The sequence below is a fragment of the Panthera onca genome, chromosome A1, assembly GCF_046562875.1.
Source record: "Panthera onca isolate mPanOnc1 chromosome A1, mPanOnc1 haplotype 2, whole genome shotgun sequence".
Classification (NCBI taxonomy): Eukaryota; Metazoa; Chordata; class Mammalia; order Carnivora; family Felidae; genus Panthera; species Panthera onca.
Genome location: NC_138339.1, coordinates 49,336,074 through 49,353,843, shown reverse-complemented (window position 1 = coordinate 49,353,843; position 17,770 = coordinate 49,336,074). Strand labels below are relative to the sequence as shown.

Sequence of the window (17,770 nt, the reverse complement as noted above, 5' to 3'; positions counted from 1 at the left end):
ACAAGCTAGTGTTTTGTCTGTCTCCCCACCACTAGTGTTTACCTGGCTTTGCATCAGAAGCAGCTAAAAACTAGGGAAGACATTTTTCTAATGTATCCTGCAAATTGTAGTTAACTCAACTTTTGCCAAATATCTTCTTTGTATAATTTCACCCATCTTTTTAGTTTTGATGAAAATATCATAATTAGAACTCAACTTTAGTTGTAGTTAAAAAGAGGAAATGGCTCTTTCAGTGTTTTGTGGTCCTTTCCCCTGCTGTGGAGACAGTTCGCTTACTCATGGCCATATTCAGGATGTGGTAGATCGTTATAATTAAAACCTGATACATAATGGCTGTTATAAGGAAAATTCATGTAAGCCTACATGGGGAAAATCATCCAAACTGTATAACTTTTTTAATGATAAATTAAGACTTTTGTCTCTTAAAGGATTTTAAATATCAGTTTGTAGTATAGACTAAATACATGTCACTCTGCCATAAATATATTTATAGTGTAAGCTTTATGATTTTTTTTTAATACAAAAAAAACATCAAGGAGGCCAGAGTTTTTGGAAAGTTACTCAATTGCTTGGATCTCTTTTAATCTCAAAACCTTTTTGAACCAGCATATAGTACTTCAGGGCTCAAATTAACATACCTAGAAACTTACAGTGTTTCCCTATTGCCTGGTGTTTCTGTTCTAATTTGTCATATACGTATTGAACACACAGGACATACACATCAAGGTGCTTAGGACTATAGGGAAAAGGAAAAATAGTATTATAAACTCCAGCCCCACATTTTAGTTTGGGAACTAAATGTGAAGCAATTAGATGTGAAGGTATATTAAACAACATAGAATGACTTGTGTGGTATACAAACAGTAATCAAAGAATCATTGAATCTAAAATCATAGAATTTTAAAGCTGGATAGGATCTTGGTCTCTAATCTGGTGGATCTCAGACCTTCTTATGCCTTAGAATTCTCAAGCGAGCTTTGTCAGACTTGTATAGGCCAAGATCCCACCCTGGGCAGTTATGACTCAATATGTTCTGATGGGCTGGGGCATAAGTATTTTCTAATGCTTCTTAAATGATTCTGATATATAGCATTAAGATTTCAGTGGGATCTGGAAGGTATATTTTCCATAGTGAAATTTGGGAAAACAGTGTAGAGGTTAGGGATTTTATGTTGCTGTGGATAGAATTACTTAAAAATAACTATCTCTCCATAAGGATTCAAGGTCACATCTCTTTGTTCAGAAATCTAAATGTACCTTTATTAAGATATTACAGGTATTACAGAATTAGAGATGAAGAGAGCAGATTTAGGATAAATAGTATAAATTATTTTCTGAACTTAGTAAGTTCTGTGTATGTTTTCAGACTTCAGTGCCTAGCAGTAAGTCATCTGGTGACCTTGTTGATCTGTTTGATGGCACCAGCCAGTCAACAGGTAAGCTTCCACATTGGCGTCTTTCTTCTTAGTAATCTCGATTTCAGAATAATTTTTCAAAATGCCATATAAATGATAGAATGAAAAATAAAATTCTTTGCATTGGATTTATTTTTAATGTGAGATTAGTGAGCCTTGAGCATTGTTTGGGGAAAATTGTTTATTGCCTACAATAGAGAAGTGTGCTTAAATATTTGACCAATAATTCAGTAATATCTGTCTCCTTAATTTCTTAGTGCTGAGTATTTGGGGTCCTTTGCTTTCTCTATAAGCAAAATGTACTGTGCTCTGCCCATTTTATTCTTTCCTTAAATCTTAATTCTGGCTCTCAACATCAGCTATGGTAGTTCATTTCAACTTTCGTTCAGTTATGCAATAAGTATTTATTGAACCAGACACTGGTCTCAGTGCTTGAGGTATAATGTTTAGTGAAACAAAGTTCTTGCCCTCATGGGAAGGTCAGGTGGAGGAAGTAATCATTAATCAAAGAGTCACACATAGTTACCTAGTGATAAACATGCTGAGAGCTTTGGAGGAAAGGGGCATTCTATGAAAGTAGGTAACTACCTACCTGACATATTTTAAGGGGGCTGTAGCAAAAGAATACTTTCTTTACCAAGATTTTCTTATAGTTGGGATTAGTGATTTCTTCGATTAGATTTTCAGTAAATGCCAGATTTTGAGTTATTCCCTACATATTGTTTTCAAGAAAGTTGACATTTTAGGTTGCATTTAATGATTATGTAGTTCTAACAAAGTCCTATGCTGCAAGTCAAAACAGCTTAAGAAATACAACTTTTGTTTAAAGACCATCTTTCCCAATCTGTTTAAAGTTTATTTCACATTAAAACGTAAATGGGAAGATTGGTGTATAAGCAATGCAAAGTAAATCTATTGTTCCTTGATATGTGTAGTGATTTTTCAAAAATGAATTGTTTTGAAATTTACATTAGTGTTTGAGTGGAGGTCTGTGATGGAAATTACTTTTCATTGATAGTTAAAGACATGTAATTAATAGAAAATCTTCTGTTATTATCTTCTCCTTGTTCATTATTGTAAAATTCTTGGACTCAGAGTGAACTTCATGGGGCATCTGGTTCAACCAAGTTTCTGAGCTTCTTCAGTTCCTATTCCCTTTTTTCTATAACTAACTCTTTCTAAAATTATACTGTAAACTCTATTGAACTGTCATGCCAAAGGTTACAAACAACTACATCAGTGGTTTAACAATTTATGTGCTATCTTTCTGTATGTTTAAAATTTTAACTGTAGTATTAACTGTTAGTTAGCATGTGGTCATATAATTCAGACATAGTGTCACAGAATATCAACTATTTTGGACTCCCTGGCATGAAATATTAAGGACCCCTTTTCATGCATTTGTGGAAAGTTTTAATGAAGCAATCAGAGAAAAATTAACTAGGAAGGTCAGATAAGTGATGTAACTTTTTTCCTCCGTGATACCAAGATTGCTTTGAACAGAGAGAATTATTAAATACCAACATGCTTCCTTTGCTTGGCAAGAAACTGTTGAGTGGTTTTTCTTCTCCAGTGCAAACAGTAGATTGACTAATTAAATAGAAGTAGCGATTAATATTAATACAATAATTGAGACAAAACTTGAATGAAATCTGGAAGGCTTCTTGCCTTAAATGTTTGTTTTATCATAGTATTCTCTAAAAACAAGCTGCATGTGGGTTGACATCAGAATTATTTTTTTAAAGTTATTTGAAATAGTATGTTTAACCAGTTTGTGTAGACCCTCCCCCAAATCAGCACATAAATTTTGTTACTCCAAATCTCTATTTAAATACTTTAATAATATATTTTATTTTTGTTTTGTTTTTAAGTTTATTTATTTTGAGAGAGAGAGCTTGCATATGTGCGTGTGCAGGTGGGGGAGGGGCAGGGAGAGAGGGAGAAAGAGAATCCCAAGTAGGCTCTGCACCATCAGCACAGGGCCTGATGCAGGGCTCAATCTCATGAACCATGAGATCATAACCTGAGCCCTATACCAAAAATTGGACACTGAGCCACCTACTTAACCACCCAAGTGCCCCTTTAGTAATATATTTTAAATTGAATTCAGCAGTGGAAAAAATATTGGATATTAAGTCTTTAGTACCTACACACGAAAAAGTTAAGAATCAACCATATTAGTATATGTGCTGCCGAAGCGAGCACTGAATCAACCATATTAGCATTGCTATTCGGCATGCCATTTGGGTGTCGTTTACCAGATGTGCCTATACTTACGATATTACTATCATGCAAGTAATATGGGCATGAACTGTAAACCTAAGCAGATATGGCGGCATCTGTACCTCTCACCAGATAAATACCTCCTTTGAGGATATGCTCAGGTTTTCTTTTTTTTATGTGTTACTACATCCTTTTTGTTAACATCTTCAAAAGCATGTGTGGTAAAATGATTGTAGAATATCTACCAAGTTTTAAAATACGCATGTGAAACCCATTCACCAAGATTTATTTGAGACTGTCTTGATACATATCCCACTCTGGTGATGTTCTTATAAAATCTGCACTGAAAGGATATTTTGGTGGCTTTTACATATAGTACATTTCTAAGTAAACATTTTTAAAAATGAATAATTCAAAGTATTTAGAAAATAAACCAACTAGAATGCCAAAAACATCCCATTTCATTTTTTAGTATATCTCATCTCTTTAAAAGTCTGCATCGTCTCCTTTGTTCCTTTCTAATTAAGGAATTTAAGTCTTGATTAACGTACTATTCTGTAAGTTCATAAATAAGGTTGAAGAGAAAATACACCATACTCAGTGCAAATAGAAAGACATTACCTGACTTGCAGTATGTTTTGAATTCTTTTTTTTAGTTTAAAAGTTTTTTTAAAGATTGAAGTATGTCAAATTTAAAATTTTTATTACATTTGTATTTGAACCTGTTGCCTTGTACCTAGTAATCACAAAAATTAGTTGAGGATATTCACTTGAATATGAACCATGTTGTTATATATTCAGTACACCAATTTATGTATTAGAATTTCCATGGGAGTTATCTGTAGTTTAAGCCAAGCTTACTAAAAATAAAAAGGTTTAACATTCTCTTCACTAATTGAAAGTAATGCATGCTCATTTTAGAAATTTGATGGAAAACAAGTGATTCGCCATGACTTGGATACATAAACTATTAATAATTTGGGTGAATACTCTTTTTTTAAATATACTTTCTATGTATTCAGTCAATATATTTGTTTAAACATTTATTATGTGGCAAAATGTTTTCAGGCTTTTGGATAAGGGTTTTTTTTGTTGTTGTTTTTCTTTTTCCCCTATGAACTGCTTTTCACCTTAAATCTCATGACTGTTTCCCTATGATCGTTGGTATTCCTTTACAGATTTTTAACTGCCTTATATCTTAATCCTGTATGGATATACTGTAATTTATTTAACCAATCAGTTTCTTATTTGGGGAGTGTTAGGTTTTGGGGGGTTTTTGTCCAAATTTTTCTCTATTATAGTAGTGGAATCATATCTTTCAGAACCATCCAGTTTGATTAAGGAGAAAATAACATTTCATTTAATTTTGCATTTGTTTGGTGAGTTTGAAAACTTCCCATGTTTTTATAGACCAGTTGTAACCTGTGTATTCATATTCCTTTGTCCATTTCTTTGAGTGGGAGTATGTATCCTTATTGTTTTATATTTAAACTTCTTATGTATATGTATTAATCTTTGTCATAGATTTATAATTTTTTGCATTTTGTCATTTTAATTTTGTACTTAACTAGAATTCTTCTTGCAGAAGTTTGTTTTTTATATTGTAATCTGGATTAAGTTCTTTGTTGAAGAAAATTTCCATTTGTAGCTTAAGCACTGTCTAGTGCAGCTATATTTTTCCTGTTCACAGTATTGCTTTGGAAAATACATGTTCCCAGCTGGTGATTGTAAATAACCTCCTTGCTGTCCTGAAAAGGCAGATGGAAATGGTTCATTTATAATGACAGCTCTCATGTGGGAATCTTGAAGAATAGCTCTTGTTGTGAAATTTAGCAGTCTTCCACATGCAGCAGTTTTTGGTGCACTCTTTTATTTAAATTCCCTTAGATAGAAATTATCTGGGAAAATGGTTCAGTATAGAAAATTTGTGTTGAATTTAAGATATTGATATGAATAACATCATACATCTAGTTAGGGACAGTCCTCCCTAGAGAGAGAAACTTTTCCTAAAAGAAATAAAGAGATTTTTGAATTGTTGAGATAGTTTTCAGAGTTGAAGGTCACATTGTGTAAAACCTATGTAGAACCATAATTTGTGGCACTTCAAAAGATTAGAGAAAATTTTAAGTCCTTTTCAAGAAAAGGTGACTTCCTTTTGTAAAATATTTATGTGTGTTTCCATTCTTTACTTGCAGTGTTTGTAAATTGGTTATGTTGAAATCAGACTCCCTATAGTATGAAGAGGTAGAATATTTGCTATAGATAAGTTATAAGTACAGTATAATTTCAGTTTAGATATTAGAATGTAGGACAGTGGAATAACCAAAGTAGGTAATTATCTGAAATATCAAATTAGGATATGAGAAAAATAAAACATCTTACCCAGTCTGAAGTTAGGATCCTGTAGTATTCAGATGCCTTTTTCTGCATCATGCATTTTCTTTGTAGCCCAGACTGGAAAAGATTTGAAAATCCCTAGCTGTTTTACCATAATAAATTACATATTGATGTTTATTTACTGTCAGATGAAGCAAATTAAAATAATCTCCAATTTTCAAATCCCTTAATGTTACCATATATGATTAACTGTCATTCTGTTACCTAACAGTATACTTTGATCAATATTTTTAACATGAAGGAACAATACAGAAGACAAATTTATGAATATAAAGCAGCAGCCGTTTGCAACATTCATTTCCCTGCTAGCTTTTATTAATATATGTCCTTGTTTATATAGTTTAAAAATATAGCTCATGGATTTTTTATGCCCCTCCCCTCATTTTATCATGATGTATGTATCTTCAAAGAAGAGAAAAACAAATCACCATATTATTATCCTTTGGATAAAGCAAAAGTAGCTACATGAGCTGTAGTGTTGGTAAGAGTGGAGAAACTTGGCCTTGGTAGGAGTTAGTTCATGATGAGTAAGGATATATGTGAGTATGTGCATCTGTAATGAGGTAAAAAAATGAGAAATGTTTATGCCTGCTGATAGTTGCCTACAGTAAATGTGCATTAAAAAGAAATACCAGGTACACATGTATAAGAAACTGATTTGTTCCTTGTATTACTGCTGGCCATTTATTAAGAAGGGGAGATGGTTCTAGTTTAATTAACCCAGTTGAGTGTAGCAGATGGGGCAGAATGTCTTGCAGCGATAAGACAATTCAGAAATGGCACCAGATGTTGGAAGCTGTCCCCGGTGGTATTTGAGTGCAGCCCAGATGTTCCAGTCCCACCTGGCTAGTTTCTAAGCACTGCAGGCTAAGCAGCTGTGATGTAACCTATATAATGTTCGCATAACACTAAAAGCACCATAATTGAACTGCCGCTCTAAACTTCTAAGGTTGTGACTCTTAAGAGGTGAAATCTTTAAGGGCAAAGAAAAATAAGGACAGGTATTTAAGGTTTTAGATCCTTTGGCTATTGCTATTCCATTGATAACTGAATTGACAGAAATGGCATATTAAAATTGAGTGTAATATTACTGTTCAATTTGTAGGTGAAAGTAAATATTTGTAACCACATAGTGTTTACAAATTAAAAAAAAATTTTTTTAATTTTTTTAACATTTATTCATTTTTGAGAGACAGAGACAGAGTGTGAGTTGGGGAGGGGCAGAGAGAGAGAGGGAGACACAGAATCCGAAGCATGCTCCGGGCTCTGAGCTGTCAGCACAGAGCCAGACGCGGGGCTCGAACTCAGGGACTGTGAGATCATGACCTGAGCCGAAGTCAGACGCTCAACTGACTTGAGCCACTCAGGCACCCCACAAATAAAAATTTTTATCAGAATGTGATGTTATGCACACAGAGATTGATTTGCAGCCTTTGGATCTCATTTCAAACCTACAGAAAATTTGCCACATTTTCTTTATCTCTCTCTAGATCTTTTTTTTTGTTTTTAATTTGCTGTATACCATTTGTTTATTGTGTACCATTTGAGAGAAAATTGGAAATACCAGGACATTCTGCCCCCAGGATACTTCAGCATATAACTTCTTACAACAAGGACATTCTTCTTTATAATAATTACAATACAGTTATCATACTTGGGAAGTTTAACATTTAAACAGTATTGTCTAGTATACAGACCATATTCAAATTTTCCTGATGTCTCAATTATGTCACTTCAGGATAGCACTTTTTTAAAAATCCATAATCCAATCAGGGATCATGCATTTCATGTACTTGTCATGTTTCCTTAGACTCCTTTAATCTCTAGCAGTCCCAGCCTTTTTTGTCTTTTATGATGTTGACATTTTCTGAAGAATCTGGAGAGTTGTTTTGCAAAATGTCACTCACTTTGTAATTTGTCTGATTCATTCCTTATGATTAGATTCAGGTTAAATATTTTTGGTGGGAATTCTTAACACAGGTGATGATCTCCTTTTGAGTTCCTTGCATTAGAGAGCCCATGAATACTATTTTATCTGATTACTAGTGACATTAAATTTAATCAGTTGTTTAGGATGATATCCATTCAGTTTGTCCATTGTAAAAGTAGTTTCATTCCTTTGTATTTACCGAGTAGTCTGTGGGGTGATGTTTAGCGATTATGTATCTTATTCCCTAGCAACATTTTACCCAGGTTTTAGCATCCACTGAAGATTCTTACAAAGAGCATAATTGACTGGATAAACCACAGGTCCACACTATGTTCAGGCAATGTAAGTGAGGGATAACTTTAATCACAAATGTGGTGTCAGTTACTTACAAGGTAAAGAACTGAGGAATGTAAGAGTTTGTGGTAGTTTAAAAGGAACATGGTGACATGAAAACCTAGACCTACAAACTAGCTTTTCTAATGGCTCTGGAGCCTCTAATATTGGGTAGTTTTTAAGTGTGGTGCAAAAATGGCTTCCTGAAATTGCTGTCAGTGGTTCTGTGGTTTTATCAGTTTAACTTTTCTTCATGCTTAATTTCTAGGAGGATCAGCTGATTTATTTGGAGGATTTGCTGATTTTGGCTCAGCTGCTGCATCAGGCAGTTTCCCCTCCCAAGGTATGATACAATTTGGTCAGAAATCTAGGGGTTATCAAAACCAAATAGGTTTGATAAACCAGAAAAGGTTATCAAAACCAAATAACTCCCTTCCCCACCAGATCAGCTTCATTTTGGTATTTTACTCCTTGTAATATTTATCATTCCTAAATCCTAAAGGATTTATTCACAAAAGTATTTTACTGGGTCAATGTCTTAATGTGCCAAATGGATTAATGTGGTTGTAAACTACTCAGGCAGGCACACCTAAATAAAATTGCTCTTATTCATAAGTGACTCTTGTTTAGTTTTGGGGGGCGGGGCAGTTTGGGTGGGGAGTGTGAATAAGTGTAAATAATCTCAGTTTAGTGGGATGAATATTATGGTTTATGTTTAGCTTATATGTTATGATCCCAAGGATGGGATTAGGCAGACTATCTTAGTAAAATTTATTTCTTTGTGATTTAAATATATTAAGAGGATTTCTGTAAAAAAATAAACTTCATTTTGACACATCCTTAAATAGTGAGCAATTGAACCTCAGGCAAAGCTTCTCTTCATGTCAGATTAGAAATTTTAAAAATGCCTTAGACTTATCGTAGTGGTCATTTTGCAGTATATTCAGATATCAAATCTTTACCTGTAACTAACAACGTAGGTTTAAACATCAGGGATTGAAATGAAGCACTTGTCTTTTTTTCCCTTTCTTCGTTACTATTTTTTACCTTACTGTCCCTGCCATATACTATGGTAGCTGTTTAACTTTGGAAAAGCTTCTGAGCCTCCCAACTTTAGAATCAGGAACATCACTTGACATGGTTCTTTATAAGGACAGAGTAATGTCTATAAAAGTGTATAGAAAGGGACTAAGTTCATTAAGTGTCCTTTCTTCTTTAAGTTATAAAGGTGTTGGCTATAAGGTTTTTTTGTATAAAATCAGTCTGAAGTTTGAGAGAGAGTATGAAAATTTAGTTAAAACTTTTAAACATGAAGTGAGGCAGGGAGAAAAATGTGTAATTTAGCTGAGTGAGCCTTACTCATTTCAAGTACAGTAACCATTCGATTAATGGAATTAAAATTTATATTTACTAATGCCTGATTGAGGTTTGTGAGGATTTAGGAAGAAAGATGCATAGGTTTTAATCATCTGGGGTTTTGATAGCCTACTTGTGTAAATTCTGAGTATTTCCCAGAAACCAGAATTGTGGAGTAATTAACTTCATTTCAAAAGCGTGGTTATGCCCTCTAAGGGTTAATAACTTACTTCAGGCAAGTCAAGTGGAAGATAAACATTGCCCTAATTTTACAGACTGTCTGTGTAATTCTCAAAAGTTTTTATGTATATAAACTTGCCTACTATGCAAATAATTCGAATATGTTAATGTTGCTAAGTGATACATCTCTTCATCTGTATGCATGTGATTAATATAACCTGATCACCATTACGTAAGGGGCTGAAACTGTTGCAACAATGATTAATCATTTCTGAACAATATATGCCCTACTAGAAATCTCTTCTTCCTATGATTAATCATCTCAGATAAAGTTTTCAGATGGGGCAACACATTTTGCCCCAGTTTCCATTCTTACTCTGTTTTATAGATCAAGCAAATAGAATATCAGCATAAAGTACCTTTATCCAGCAGTCTTTCTTAAATTAGTTTAAATTGTTTAATATATAGAACTAATTGTAAAACTCTTAATTCAGTCTCTTTTTTGTAAAGAAGATCAAAGACATGTTTTATAGTAAAACCCTGAGGTAATGAAGATTAGCCCAGTTCTTGTATTAAATTGTTGGTAGAGTGTGGATTTTCTAAGTGACTTATTTTCTTTTGAAGGGGCTTACATTTTAATATGGTAATAGAAGAAAATAATTTTAAAGACTTAATGTTATTGTTCTCTTTAGATATTTAGCATAGTGAGAGACAGTATTGCAATGGCTGGTTACCTTTAGGCTAGACAAAATGTATTTCCAAGTTGTAAGTGAACATGGAGAACAGAGTGACGGTGTTTTTAACTTGGCAATATATACTGTTCTCTTTCAGATGACAGTTTATATGTAGCTCTTTCTTCACCTTTGCTTTTTCAACTTCCATTAATTCTTATTTATTTGTCCCTTTCTTAAGGAAAGGTTTATTTACTTAGAATCATGCATAGTCTACTTAAAAAAGATTTTTAAGTATCAATTGCCTTTATATTTATTGTGTTCCAAATAGTAGATGTATTGCAGAATTTATAGAAGAGTGACTTACACTTTTTTCTGGCATACCTAAACGAAAGAGATTGCGGTACCTTTGGTCCTCCCCTGTGTTTTCACAATTAATCCATAGTAACAATAACAAACTATAAATGGCACTTACTGTATATTATATTATTTAATCTTTACAACTTAGATTTTTTTTACAAAGTGAGACACAGAGAGGGTTATGTAACTTGCCTAGGGTCACTTAGCTAGTAAGGTACAAAATCCATGCTGTTAAGCATTATAGTCCATCTGTCAATTAACCTCTTAACAACTTTTACATTATTGAATGCATTAAATCTTAAACTTGTTGTAATTATCTTTGTAGTATTGAGGGGTTTTCCCTTTTTTTTTTTTTTAATTTTTTTAATGTTTATTTACTTTTGAGAGAGACAGAACATGAGCAGGGGAGAGAGGGGGAGACACAGAATCCGAAACAGGCTCCAGGCTCCGAGGTGTCAGCACAGAGCCCAACACGGGGCTTGAACTTAGGAATCGTGAGATCATGACCTGAGCCGAAGTCAGACTCCCAACCGACTAAGCCACCCAGACGCCCCTTCCCTTTGTTTTAAATATTAGCATTGAGTTCCCCTCTTAAGACTGTACCCTGCTTTTTATTTAAATAAATAAATTGAGGGGCGCCTGGATGGCTTAGCTGGTTAAGCGTCTGACTTTTGGTTTCAGCTCAGGTCATGATCTCACAGTTGGTGAGTTTGAGCCCCGCATCAGACTCCACTCTGATAGCATGGAACCTGTTTGGGATTCTTTCTCTTCCTCTCTCTCTGCCCCTCCCCTGTTTGCTCTATCTCAAAATAAATAAACTTAAAAAATTTTTAAATAAATGGATAGACTAGATTAGATAGGTAGATGAAAGAGAGAGAGTGAGAGAACAGTCCCACTGGAAGCAAGTGCTGTGCTAGGGTTATACCATGGCTATCTATAGCCCTTGTGTTGTCAATGGAAGCATGGCCAAAAGAGTGAGAACTTCTTGCAGAAATTTACTAACCCTACTCTTAATTTTACTGAGTCCTTTTCTCTGTGCTTTTTTTTTTTCATTTTTTTATAAATTTAATGTCATGAATTTGAGTTTTTATTTACTTGAGACCATGTAAGTCATAGTTTGATTTCTCTTTGAACCTTTCCAAGTAATGAATGGGTGAAATGAGTTGAATTCTTTAATTTTGTTGAGTGTCTCTTCACATGAGGATTCTCGATCTCCCCAAAAAAACTTTTACCAGGTAAGTTTTCTTTTTCCTTTTCATATTTGTTGAGCTGGCAGCATATTTAATATGCAAACTCAGGTTGAAGAAACTTTTGATTGTAATTTCTACGTATCACCCCAGACCTGCTATGAGGTGAATTTTACTTTATATGTGGATTTTTTTTCCTTTGCCACCTTGTTAACATTTGTGGAATATTCGTGAGAAAAAATAATGTCCAGATGGAGATAGTATATGCAGATGTTAATCTGGGTGGACACAGATCGGCTCTAATTTGTTTCAGTTCGTAGACTGTTCTATTTGTTCTGTGCATTTCAGAAAGTTTCTTACCCCTGTTGTCCTTTCTTTCTCAGTTACAGCAACAAGTGGGAATGGAGACTTTGGTGACTGGAGTGCCTTTAATCAAGCCCCATCAGGTCCTGTCGCCTCCAGCGGTGAGCTCTTTGGCAATGCCTCACAGCCAGCTGTGGAACTTGTCAGTGGCTCACAATCAGCTTTAGGCCCGCCTCCAGCTGCCTCAAATTCTTCAGACCTGTTTGATCTTATGGGCTCGTCCCAGGCAACCATGACATCTTCCCAGAGTATGAATTTCTCCATGATGAGCACTAATACTGTAGGCCTGGGGTTGCCCATGTCAAGATCACAGGTAAGTTGTCTGTGTCCCTTGCAGATTCCTCATCTCTGAGATTCCGTAACTGATGTAATGATAAACTAACATGAAATAGAAAAATAAGCCATACATAGGTTGTTTTGGCACATTGCATTTACCTTACATTTTTTTCCCCTACTATAGTCATTCAGGTTCTAGAGGGCAAGGCCTCTCACCCATCTTGTAGGCCATGCAAAGCGAAGCGTGATGCCTTACACAGAGGAGTCACTTCATAAAAATTTATTGAATTAATAAATAATTTTGTATTTAATAGTTTAATAAAAACTGTTTTTAAGAAGGAATAGAGCTATTGCTTCACCCGTGGCCTGTATTCACTCAGTAAAATCTCTGATCCTTAAAGAGGTGTCACTCAGTGGTTATAGGCAATCGTTACTAATATAGAAAATCAGTCTCTAAAATGACGAATACTCTTCCCTATTTTGGGCCTGTTCTACATTATGTAATCTTTATATAGGCTCTTCTTTCAACTCTCATTTTCTTTTTTTTTTTTTTAATTTTTTCTTTTAACGTTTTATTTATTTTTGAGACAGAGAGAGACACAGCATGAATGGGGGAGGGGCAGGGAGAGAGGGAGACACAGAATCGGAAGCAGGCTCCAGGCTCTGAGCCATCAGCCCAGAGCCCGACGCGGGGCTCGAACTCGCGGACCGCGAGATCGTGACCTGAGCTGAAGTCGGACGCTTAACCGACTGAGCCACCCAGGCGCCCCTCAACTCTCATTTTCATACAGGAAAACCAGTAAATGGGAATTTTTTAATTCACTTTTTTACAGTTAAATCTAAATTACCTAGTATTAATTTGGAATTCAGACAAACACAGGGTTAGAATATATGTGCCTGAGTTATACCAGGAGCTTGCTGTTTTTGATTCGAGCAATTCTGAATATTTTTTATGATACTAATTACTCATTTTAATATGTAGATTCTCCTCTTTGGGTGTTGGGATGGAGGAAGAGAAGAAAGAAGCAGAAAGGTGACTGTTGTGCATAACAAGTTGGACCTAATATTAAGAAAAGGACATCAAGGGCACACCAGTACCATTAAATTGAACGGTGCACCACTAAATAAGCCCAAGCCAGTTGATTCTTTGAGAGTCTTTCATGTGGTCTAAGTGTAAAGCCAGTCTACTTACTTGTAGTCTTAATTGCAGCTGTGTTGTAATTCTTTGCATTGGTACATTTTAAATTATTTTTCCTGTTCCTTTTCATTTCCCTTCGTCTACCCTTTTCATAGTTATCCTTAGTAACTACCAGGCATCCCTGCTTCTTTCTCCTGAATTTCTCCTTTCTCCTGAACTGGTCCACATATATCAAGTTCCACTAGTGTTGCTCACTTTAGGCAATAGAAGTGTACATGGAGCAGGAACATGTCAGTCAAGATTTGTGCAATATAATTTGCCTCTTTGATGGTTTTGCTTTTTATAACATGAGAAATCATGTCCTAAATTCTATCTTGTAAGAATAAATTTCCACTTGTCTATTTCCTTAAAGCTGTACTAACCTGAAGTTGGCAATGGCCCTGGGATGGTGGCTTCTAGACTTTGGGTGATGGGAGGGTAATTGTTCGTGTAAATATGTTGGGTTTTTTTTTCACCCCAAACATGATTGGGGATTCAGAGGAACATTCTGGGGAGGCTAGTGATTCAGCTTGAAGAATTTAGCCTAGAACATTTGTGGTTCTTTTGGTTTCAAGAGTTTATTACTAAGTCTCATGTATATCTGGAGTTACTGTGATTAAATTGCCATTTGATAACCTTTATTGAGCAGATGTTTAATTTTTAGAGCATTTTTTTATTTTCCAGCCTTTGCAAAATGTTAGCACAGTGCTGCAGAAGCCTAATCCTCTCTATAATCAGAATACAGATATGGTCCAGAAGTCAGTCAGCAAAACCCTGCCCTCTACTTGGTCTGACCCCAGTGTGAACATCAGCCTAGACAATTTACTACCCGGTATGCAGCCTTCCAAACCCCAGCAGCCATCGCTCAATACAATGATTCAACAGCAGAGTAAGTTACCATGAGACAACTTGCTTCTTTGTGCACTTGTAATCTTTACCCTTGTGCCAAGACTAGTGTAAGCCATGAAATAAAAATACATGACATTGATTGTACTAAAGGCAACCGTGTATCGCTTGGGATTCCCCCCCCCCCCCCAATGATCGATGTACACCCTGGCATATTCAGATTACTTTGTATCCTGCTCTTGGCATAATAACATGATTGTGTATGTATTATGGTGAGTTTTGGGAGTCTGATCACTAAAATAAAAATATTTGTTGTAGAAAATGTTTTAAATATAATTAAATATGACCAGGAAACAAAAATCATCTCACCTCCGTAATCCAGGGATAATCGCTATTAATTCGTATTTTCTATCTTTTCTAACCATATTTTTAATACTCGAAGTCACTCTATGTATATTGTTTTGTTTCTTGCAGCTGTCATTCAGCATTAAATTATCATTTTCCTGTATTTAATATTTTTAAGAAAAAATGATTTTTAGATATTTATAGTTATGTGTCATACCAGTGTTGAATTTCTTTATTGTTGGTTATTTCTGTTGTTCCCGGCTTTTTGCTATTGTAAATAACTCCATGATTTTATATAAATCTTTGTACTTGTATTTTTCTTCCTTAGTGTAATGTTCTAAAAATAGAGTGAGTCAAAGGGTATAAACTTTTTTAAGGCTTTTGATACACAACAGCTCCTGACAACTTGTTAGGTCAGGTTGGATTCAACACTAAATTCTGTCAGAATGATATCAAACTGCCTCGTGTTTTCCCCCAGCCCACTCTTAACTGTTTCTGCATCTTTGGGAAACCAGAGTTAACAGCCACAGAGTATTTTTCTAGAGCAAATAGTGCAAGTTAATTGACTTACCTTGTAAAATCACCATAAAAGAATTTTATTAGGAGTTACAAGTGTTGATGGTCAAGAAGATTGTTTTATTCTTCTGCTTGATGAATCTAATGTGAAGTTCTTTTGTCTCTTTTCTTCTGGTAGATATGCAACAACCTATGAATGTGATGACTCAAAGTTTTGGAGCTGTGAACCTCAGTTCTCCATCAAACATACTTCCTGTCCGGCCCCAAACTAACCCTTTGATGGGGGGACCCATGCCTATGAGCATGCCTGGTGTGATGACTGGCACAATGGGAATGGCCCCTCTTGGAAATACTCCAATGATGAACCAGAGTATGATGGGCATGAACATGAACATAGGGATGTCAACTGCTGGGATGGGCCTGGCAGGCACAATGGGAATGGGCATGCCCAACTTAGCCATGACTTCTGGAACTGTGCAACCCAAGCAAGATGCCTTTGCAAATTTCGCCAACTTTAGCAAATGAGAGATTGTAAAGGAGCAGATTGAATGAAGGATTTTTAGCGGTGAAGATAGGTGATGTTGGGATGGAAAATGCTAATCAACTCCCCTTTCTTTTATCAATTAATTAAAATTTAAACCTACATAAAGAACCAAAAAAAGGCTGTTTTATAAAAGTGAAGTATCTAGTATTTCAGATGGACAGGCAAGGGCACTTCAGATGAGGCAGTAAAAATCATTTTTCCCAGTAAGAATAGACCACACATGGGGTAGTGAGACCTGGAAAGCCTTTATAAATCGAAGAGCCCATTTTAACATCATGATTTGTGGGAAGTCTGGAATAGGGCTGAATAAATGTGTTTGAATCTCTAATTTTATACTTTTCTTTTCCTGAGGAACTTGATTTTTCTGTCCCTGAATCGCCTTGTCATAATTGGGTCTGTTCCTTTTACTACCACTCTTGAGTCCATAAATGAAATCATTAAAGTTGGATGATCAGTTTTTTATAAAAATATATATTTTTGTCCAAAAAAGGCATACATATGTGATTATGGCTAAATCAAAGGTAACTGGAATGTATATACTTTTGCTAATGTTCCAGCAACACTGCTATTACCATTATACTATCCAAATTTTTATTGTAACGAAACCTCTTTAAGCGATTGGTGATAGCTGTGGGACTTTTCCCATGTCTTCTGCTATAATTATCCTTTGCAGAACTAGGAAAAATATTTTTTTCAGGACTGCTCTATGGTTTCCTTTAAAAGAAAAAAAAAAAAAAAAAAACCCTCCAGAGTTTTTGTTTGTTTTTAGCAGTCATTATTTACAATTTGCAGTGGTTAACTTGGCAAGGCTTCCTTCCGTGTTTATCCCTGTAGCCACCATTTATCAGTCAGGAACAGTCAAAAGAGAAAAATATTTATTTTTATTTTTTTTGGTGTCTTTTCAAAAAATTGAAAAGGTAAAAATTCTTAAAACCTTAAGTTAAATATAAATGTTAGAATTCAACGATGTTGGCTTTTAGATTTTATACAATATTTGTTTTGTTTTGGTTTGAGTGTATATAATATGGCATTAGCAATATGGTTCCAATAGAGAGGAGTTAAATATATATTATTAAAGGAGACCTGTAGCAGTCAAAGATTTTATTGATTTAATGGCAAATAAAGGAAATTAATTAAAGTGTTTTTGTTTTCCTGCTGTAATTCTGCGTTAAGCTCACATGAAAATCATGATTCTAGAGTTTGGAATGCAAAATTAATTGTTTTCACCCTCAAGCTGGGAATATTTTTAAAAATAAATACTATAATATAGGTATCAAATTATTACCTCCCCACTTTGTGTTGAAATTTTTTTTTATTGATAAAACTTTGTTTCCATTGTATTCATAATGTTCTGTTCTACATAACATTAAACTGTTCATTAAAATCAATGTTGAACTGCTTTTTCTTTCATTCTGTTAGACATTTGAGACCGTTTGGGGAAAAAATAATTATAATTTGGGCAAAGTAATTTTTATAAATAATTTAAAATTATTTAATGACTTCTCTCTTCTTTCCTCTCAGACTCTACTGTTAGGAATTAAAAATGAAGCAGCAAAGATATCCTGACCCGCTCCATTCTTGCTAATGTTCCATCTACAACATTTCTAATTAGGCAGAAATTCATGTACTTCAGCTAAGTGGTAATGAAAAG

The 17,770-nt window shown here is 34.7% G+C and overlaps 1 protein-coding gene across 2 annotated transcripts in view; it reads left to right on the top strand.

Moving 5' to 3' along the window:
• CLINT1 (clathrin interactor 1) overlaps positions 1-17,507 on the top strand; it is a 58,784-nt gene extending 41,277 nt beyond the window's left edge. The window contains exons 8-12 of one of the 2 annotated variants that reach the window (XM_078446405.2): positions 1,367-1,436; positions 8,567-8,641; positions 12,436-12,728; positions 14,607-14,757; positions 15,754-17,507. In XM_078446405.2, the coding sequence (XP_078302531.1) occupies positions 1,367-1,436; positions 8,567-8,641; positions 12,436-12,728; positions 14,607-14,757; positions 15,754-16,100 (936 nt within the window). In that variant the 3' untranslated portion in view covers positions 16,101-17,507. Of the gene's footprint in view, positions 1-1,366; positions 1,437-8,566; positions 8,642-12,435; positions 12,729-14,552; positions 14,758-15,753 lie in introns of both variants that reach the window. The other variant, XM_078446404.2, reaches the window with a different exon arrangement.
• Positions 17,508-17,770: the final 263 nt, after the last annotated feature.